This window comes from Hordeum vulgare, chromosome 2H (assembly GCF_904849725.1).
Source record: "Hordeum vulgare subsp. vulgare chromosome 2H, MorexV3_pseudomolecules_assembly, whole genome shotgun sequence".
NCBI lineage: Eukaryota > Viridiplantae > Streptophyta > Magnoliopsida > Poales > Poaceae > Hordeum > Hordeum vulgare.
Genome location: NC_058519.1, coordinates 621235486 through 621243700, shown reverse-complemented (window position 1 = coordinate 621243700; position 8215 = coordinate 621235486). Strand labels below are relative to the sequence as shown.

Here is an 8215-nt window from a genome sequence, read left to right as displayed (position 1 = left end):
CCTCGGCGTTAGCAGTCAGCCCTTCCCAGGCAGGATCGGACTTGGGGACGAAACCATCTATGGATTCTGCGATCTGCTCCTCCGAGTATCCCACCAGAATGGATTCGCATACTATGTCGGAAGGGGTTGGAGAGGCCGCTGGTGCGTTCTGCAGGTCGTCGTCGTTAGGCAGAGCCCAGAAGCGTCCGCCGACGAGGCCGAAGCGTCCGCCGACGAGGCCGAGATCCCTGCCGGCCGGCGGGGAGCCCATCGCATGGCAACCCCTCCTGTCGCCTCAGATTCGCCTCTCCAGAAATTTCGGATCTCAACAGTCCCCAAGATGACCAAGCCTAATCATAAATACGTCCTTTATTGAAGAAAAAAAACAAATCAAGAAAACCAAGATAACTAAATGCGCCAGGGTGAGCCAAATGCTCGCGTCACCGTCCCAACATGTCGCAGCTAGCAAAATAGCAAATCCATCAAAAACTAGCTGGCAAATAGCGACCCAGAAGGAGAAATGAAAACAACGACATGCAAGAAAAAAATAAGTAAGGGAAAATCGCCACATCGAAGATCAGCACAGCGAAGCGCGCGTATGCTTCTAGTTACATATATAGACAGTGTGACCAACTACAGATACGACCCCTGCAAGCTAACAGGAGAACCATCTGGGAAGGTTCTTACCGGAAAAAAACTATACAAAAAATATGTCCAAGAAAAAGGATGACATCAGATGTAGATACACTAAGCTACTCCACGGCACAATCACCTGGCCATGGTTTATGTGCAGAACCTAATTTAATCATGACCAAATCCACATGGCATAGTAGGCAAGGATGGCATTCTTCAGCCGCCACAGCATCATCAGGAAGTACTGCATCTGGGCGAAGCAGAGGGCGAAATTCAGAGCCATGCCCAGAAGCTGACCAGCCGAGTGGACCTTTTTACCAGGAATGGTCCAGAACATAGAGCCCCATGACCAACTGAGGCCGCAGGAGACGACGCAGGTGAGCAAGAACATCGCAGTGGTGTACATTCGAGGCATTCGGCTTCCACCGCCAAGCCCCATGTGGAATTCGACGATCGATGGAATCGCCATCTTGCAACAAAAATTGACGGTAATGATTCATGTCAGCAGTTTGCAATGGAGACATATTAACAGGACCAGCAGAACCTTTTAGTTAGTTACCTGGCAAAATACCATTAGAACAATGCTGACGGTTAATGTTGCCGCACGGCCGTGATGTTTTGTCGTGAAGGCGGATCCAAGAATGCCACATGAGTTAATCAGAATTATCACCATCTTGCTGAAAACCGCAGCTTTGCTCCTGGAACTTGTTGTTTGAAACAGCATTGGCAGCAGGGAAGTGGTGGTGTTCACTCTGTTTATCTGCAGAAATATCTGCAGAGTCACCAACGCTCCGATATATGTGAGATATTGTCCATTTCTCGCCACGATACTCCAAAGTGCATTGATATCATAATTCTTTTGTATGCCTCTTCCCTTGAAGCTGAGGACCTTTGGCGCCTTAAAAATGGCAGTGCTACAAATAAAATGAAGCAGCAAACGGACATAATCGTGCTTGCTGCCAAGCAAACTTGGAAGGACGGATTGCCGATTGCACAACTCGTTACTCTCAATGACAGAATCGCCCTGAAGGTTAGCTTCAATGCCGTGGATGACTTGCCGATTATTGTTATGACTCTGAATGGTAATGTAGCTACAGAACCTTGCCATTAGAACACCAATGCCAACAAACAAAGGCAAGGATCTATCCTGCCAACAGGATCGCAACATCATGGTGGACTGAACAGGTGCACCCTGCCACATTGGGGAGCCGGAAATCTGATTTAGGTGGGATGAACAAAATACATATGTAATGCTCATTTGAAGGAAAGTAAACAAATGTTTGGATCTTGAAACTTTGCAACAATACAAGGTTGCGTGCATCAATCGATAGAAAGGAGCGGTGATGCACTAATAGAGCACTTAAGAAGTCTTGATGCATGTGAATTAAGAAGCTCTTGGTCAATATTGAGCTACTAACCTGGGTGACGGCGCATTTTTGCAGTATCCATCTGTCCAGCAGAGCTCTGTAGCGGATGGCAATGGTCAAAATTGCGCTTCCAGTAAGGAGGACAGAACGTTTTAGCAAGACAGGCAGGCGCCCCAAATTGGGAGCGATGTAGCAGCCCAGGCTTGTATTCTCTGGTGACAAGTCAAATATATGTGCATAATCGCTGCACAAGGAATGCATCTCCCGCTTTTCCATGGCGGCGTTACGGAAGAGCGCTGCCCAATATGACTGCATGCTGACCGCGCCAACTTTTGAGAAAAAAATGCAAACAAATTCAGAGAAATGATAAATATAGTTCCTTTAATTTAACTACTAATTTAAGTTGACACACTAGAAACCACTACTACCTCTGTTCATTAATATAAGACGTATGTTTTGGCAGTTCAAATTTAACTGCCAAAACGTCGAATATTATACAAGTGTTACGGTGATTGGCGAGTTTACATGCCGTCCATCCACACTAATCCAACGGTAAAAAAAATAGGAGTTACAAGGTGTGACGAAAATAAAATTACGGAAAATTACACGTAACAATAGGACCAATAGAAAATTTTGGTGGGACCAGTTACTTTACCTTTCTTTCCTTTTTATAAAAAATAATATCTATAAATGATTTTTCAGATCCGACGGTCAGAAAAAATTACAGACAGAGTTACACGAAATTACAAGTCGTAAGTTCGTAACTCGCCAATCATCGCAAAAGAGCTCCGTATATTAATGAACAGAGGGCGTACTGCAGTACTGGTCCAAATGAAGTGAATTTCTAATTTGATTCATAATAAAATGCCACTGGGGTGTTTTTGTCCCCGCAAAGGAAAGTAAAAAACTAGTGGCCGAGCTGCATCGATGGGCCTGAGCACAGCGCTTGTCCCCTAGACACCGGTGCGGAGTTGATGAGAACCACAAGCACATGGCTTCAGTCCGGACTCCAAACAACTATTTCCTTCTACTTCTAGGACCACCCCAACGATCTGGAGACGAGCTTGCGAAAGCGATGTAACCATGTCCATGTGCGTATCTCTCCCGTTCAACAATTGGCGTACGAGGCGAAAACGACGCGTGGAAAAAAAAGATGTGTACTGACCGTCTATCCCCACAGCTCGGCATCAGTCAGAGCCTAGTTTTTTTTCTTCAGAAACTGAAAAACGTGTGTACGATCATGATATATTGCATCAAGTATTCCGACTCATATTTCAGGATTTGTAGGCTGGTTATCAGCTTGTTTGTTTTGTTATTAACACGAGTTTCTCTTGGGAAAAAATAATTTGTGGCACGAGCTCCGTGGAGATTGATGCAAAGGCAGCCGGGATATGAGGATATGGAACCGCTAAAAGGCTACCACTACGCGGTTGCATTCAAGATCATGACATCAGGGGAAAAGCCAGGGAAAAGATAAAGGAGAATAGAGAGAGAGAAAAAAAAATACTTCTTCTCACCTGCTGCAGTGAGAGTGTTCCAGAGGCTACCGCCACCAACAAGCAACAGCGGCGAAGCCGCCAGCCCACTTGTGCTCCCGGCTCCACCCCCAGCGGACGGACGGACGGACGCGGAGGACGCCGGCGGCGAGCTTCTGCTCCGATCCGGATGGCGGCGAGGTCGCGAATGGACGAGCTCCGGGGCAAGAACCTGCGAGCTGAACGCCAGCCCGCGACTGCCAAAGCGAAGCAGAGGATGGTTATCAGCAGGCGTGAGCTTTTTATACAGAACAAGGAGGAGCAAACTATGGCGGAAAGAAGCGTGTATCCAAGTACGTAAGATACTCACCTGCGCCGCGTGTCTCTGTCGCCGGACCTCGGGGCCGGAGGCGGTGAGGAGAACGAGGGGAATGGGCGGAGGAGGGGAGGGGATCGGAGGTGGACAGCGGGAGAGACCGAGGAGGAGGAGGAGCAGGCGTAGGCGTAGCTATCTCGCACCAGAAGGTCTGGTCACTGGAGTGTGTTGTTTTTCCTCCCCGGTGGTAGTGGGGGAGGGGGGCATCGGGTACTACTCTGCTGGCGTGATGTGGGCCGGGGGCGGGGCGGGATCTCGATGGGGGCGCCAGAAAGTGTGTCGTGTCCGCTGGAAGCCACGGCGCCTGTGCGCGCGCGCGATGAAACGGACTTCGGTTGGCAGCGGGAATACGTGTGGGTTTGCATGTGTGCGTGGCAGCGCTGGGGAGAGTCAGCAGTGATGGCCTGCGGGCGGGAGTAGGAAAGATACGTCCGGGCAATGGCCACCGTCCCGTCCGTCCGAGACTTTGGGCATGAGGCGTGCCCGGGCCGTGGAGGGGACCTCTAGGGACGTATCTCGTCGTAGCTGGTTGATTTTGAAACCCAAACCATTTCTTTATTTTTTTTTAGAAAAGAAAGCATCGTCCCGGCCTCTGCATACCCAAACCATTTCGAGTCCTGCCAAACAATCCTTGGTCGCACACACGACAGCTTTTGAAGAAATCCGTCAAAAAATAATAATACAAAGTGCCATCCATGATTATGCGCGGGGCTACGTCCGAAGGGGCGACGCAGCAGCAGCAACAGGCGGGCGGGGTGAAGGCGGGAATAACTCGGGAGGCAGCAGCGTGAACCGCGTGCCACGGCGCTACGTCCTGAAGGGGCGGAGTGCGGGTCGGTGCAACCACGGGAAAGGCCTCGGACAGCGATGGGACCGCATGCCAAGAAGTTACAGCCCGGAGAAGCGATGTAGCGGCGGTTTGCGGGTCGAAGCAGTCGCGGGGAGAACCACTGGGCGGCGGAGCTGTGGCCCGAGCCGGCGAGGCAGACGGCGATGGGACCGCATGCCACGACGATACAGCCCGGAGAAGCGATGTAGCGCCGGCTCGCGGGTCGCGGGGACCGCATGTCGCGAAGCTACACCTTGAAGGAGCGATGTAGCGGGGATCGCGTGTCGCGAAGCTACACCTTGAAGGAGCGATGTAGCGGCGGTTCGCGGGATGAAGCAGCCGCTGGGATAACCACTGGGCGGCAGAGCTGCAATCCGAGCCGGCGAGGCAGACGGCAGGGCGGTCGTATAGACGCACGGGGCAGGTGCATATGGTAAAGTCCCGTTCGGAGCAGGGCGGCAACGGGCAAGCACACGCGCGGATAACGACGGTGATGGGCCGCCTTGGCACGGGTGGCCGCCGGGTGGGAATAAAGGCCAGGTGGTCTCCCCGGTGTCGGAGTAGAGACGCGAGGTCGACGGCAGTGCCGGACGATGCTGGGAGATTGATAGAAGAGGTGTCTAGAGGGGGGGGGGGCGAATAGACTACTTGTATAAATTAAAATCCTAGTCTTTTCCCAATCTAATGGTTGACAGATTTTAGCGATTCTAACAAGTCTACAGCACCCTACACATGCTAGTCAAGAAATATGACAGCGGAAAGTAAAGACTTTGCACATGTAGTAAGGAGTAGAGTTTACAAAGATCAAGCGCGAAGAAGTTGACACGGCGATTTTTGACATGGTTTCAATAGGTGGTGCTATCTTACGTCCATGTTAGTGAAGACTTCAACCCACGGAGGGTAACGACTGCGAGAGTCCATCGTGGGCTCCACCCACAAGGGGTCCATGAAGAAGCGGCCTTGACTATTCCACCAGGGCTTTCGTCCACACAAGACTAGTCTCACTCACGGTAGATCTTCACGAAGTAGGCGATCTACTTGCCCTTACAAACATCTTGGTTCAACTCCACAACACGAAGTAGGAGGCTCCCAAGCGACACCTAACCAATCTTGGAGGCACCACCCTCCAAAAGGTAATATATGTGGTAGAACGATGAACTCCTTGCTCTTGTGCTTTAAAAGATAGACTCCTCAACACTCACTCTCGGATTTGGTGGGGTTAGGAGAGATTGATCTTGTGGGAAGCAACTTGATCAGGCTAGAGATCAAGTTTCAAATGGTAGGATTGGAATCTCTTAATCTCAAAATGGATCTGGCAAGTGTAAGTGTGTTTTGAGTGCTTCCTCTACAAGTGAGAGGTAGGTGGAGGGGTATATATAGGCATCCCCCAAAATCCAACCGTTACAACATTATTGCCCAACTCGGTGGCACCGAAATGAATCTCGATGGTACCGAGTTGCACTAAATGTGGCAAATTTTACATTCTCGGTGGTACCGATACAGGTACCTAGACTGGTTTCCAAACTCGGTAAGACCGATTTCAAACTCGGAAATTTCAAAACTTGAAATCATCTCAACAAAATGTTGGTCACCCAATCTTGGTGGCACCGATAGGAATGTTGGTTGTACCGGGATGGTGGGTTTGGCATAGGATCTATCTAAGTATGAAATCGGTTGGGCCGAATGGAAATTGTTGGTGGCACCGATTTTGCTGGTTTGGGTTTGGACAGAGATATTTTGTGGGAGAATGGTTGAGTATTTTTGGTGGCTATCTCTAAGCACTTGAGCAACCAATTCATCATAATACCTCATCCCCTTTTAAAAGTATTGGCTTTCCTATGGACTCAAAGTGATTTCTCACAAATATAAAATGTAGAGTCTTCTTGCTTGAAGCTTGAGCCAATCATATTCCTTCCTTCATCAATGGGCTTCTCCTCATAATCCTATAGCCAAAGCTCTCTCTGTACTATACCTGAAATATACTAGGTGAAATCGTTAGTTCAAGAGACAATGTATGTTGTCATGAATTATCAAAACCACCAAGGGAGCATATGTGTTTTCAGTCTCCCCCTTTTTGGTAATTGATGACAACATACAATCAAAGCTTCAAAAAAAGATAGGCATTAGAATATGACAACTTTGAAAGATACATGACTAGTACAAGCTCCCCCTAAATGCTTGCCATTCCTTTTTTAAAGGATAGTTGATTTGGATTGCATGGGCACATGTTAGAGCATATTTCTCCATATGTGGTTTTGGTAATTGATGACAATCCTTATGGACTAATGGTTGCCTTAAGTTATATTTTTATGATGGGTTTGTCCATAATCACTTCTTGAAGTCCATATGTTGGGTTCAAGGAGTTTAAATGATGACCAAGGTGGTATTTAAGGTATTATCCAAAGAATGGTCATAGAGGCACAAGGTTGATCAAGATCGTCAGACAAAGAGTAAATCAAGATGATCAACACACAAAGCATACAAAATGTACCGGGAGGGATCAAGTGATCCCATGGTATGGTAAGCATTGTCCATTACATGTTTGTGTACTAACCCATGGTCTTCGTGAGAGTTCTGTGTGGGGTTAGGTGTGTTTCTATGGGCTTGCGTCTAGAGGAAGATCTCATACAACCCATGAAGGATAATGTCAAGTGGTGATCATCATCAAGATTGCGGTGTGCAAGTTCAAGTGGATCAGCACGAAGATATCATGCGTGAAGCTTGCCGTCCATTGTGGTGGCAATGGACTTGTGAAGATATGCTGAAGAGCGGCTCACCCATGTTGTGTATGGGGGAGCAATCAACTAGTCTTCATCAAGCCAACGCAATCAAGAAGGTGGTCCATCTTGAGGAAGCCAAGATCATCGTCATCTAGCTCAAGAGGACGAGGTGCAAGGTATATGTTTGCCCTTGATAGGTTTTCTGTTTTAGGATAGATTGTCGTACTGTCAAGGGGGGCTCTCAAGTGAGTAGCTTGATCGTCTCGTTCGTTGAGAGCTCAAACATTTTGCATCCTAGCATCATACTTCTTGGTTCTTGGTTGGTGTTTCTCTTTGTTAGTTTTAGAGCTTGTGGTCATCCTCATGACAAGCTCGAGTTCATCGAAAACGGAGTCCATATGCATCTACTACGATGTTTTCGATGTTGGAGTTTTTGCCGATTCCTCATTCATAGAGGTCTCACATCTCTATATCATTGGCATTTTCATATCTGCATGGTCTTCAGATTTCGCTGTTTGGCTAGCTCTTGTCGTCCTGAATCCAACAAGCTTGGGTTTGCTCGATTCGGAGCTCGTATGCGAAAGTTATAACTGTTTTAGTGCCGAGCGGTAGTACCGCTTGTGCCTAGCGGTAGTATCGCTCCGGGTGGGCTGTAGTACCGCATCGGGATGGTAGTACCTCTCTCTGAGCGGTTGTACTTCGTCAGACTTTTTGCGTACACTTTTCAAAGCGGTGGTAGGCCCGACAGTAATATCTTTACTACCGTGGCCTAGCGGTAGTACCGCTAGGGGCAGCGGTAGTACCGCTAGAGGCAGCGGTAGTACCGCGCCTCGCCA

The 8215-nt window shown here is 48.6% G+C and overlaps 1 protein-coding gene across 1 annotated transcript; it reads right to left on the bottom strand.

Annotated features, from left to right (window-relative positions):
• Positions 1-514: 514 nt before the first annotated feature.
• LOC123427949 (sugar transport protein 5-like) lies at positions 515-4042 on the bottom strand. Its single transcript, XM_045112092.1, has 5 exons — positions 3825-4042; positions 3497-3711; positions 2031-2308; positions 1172-1804; positions 515-1081 (listed from the first exon to the last, which is right to left on the bottom strand). Exons 3-5 carry the CDS (start codon positions 2292-2294, stop codon positions 785-787), a joined length of 1194 nt encoding a protein of 397 aa, XP_044968027.1. The 5' UTR covers positions 2295-2308; positions 3497-3711; positions 3825-4042; the 3' UTR covers positions 515-784.
• Positions 4043-8215: the final 4173 nt, after the last annotated feature.

Excerpts from the sequence above, each read along its gene's own strand:
- LOC123427949 (XM_045112092.1), bottom strand. The coding sequence starts at position 2,294 with ATGCAGTCATATTGGGCAGCGCTCTTCCGTAACGCCGCCATGGAAAAG. Across the intron at positions 1,805-2,030 it reads AAAAATGCGCCGTCACCCAG|GGTGCACCTGTTCAGTCCAC; the intron begins GTTAGTAGCTCA and ends CCAATGTGGCAG. Across the intron at positions 1,082-1,171 it reads TTCTAATGGTATTTTGCCAG|ATGGCGATTCCATCGATCGT; the intron begins GTAACTAACTAA and ends TTTTGTTGCAAG.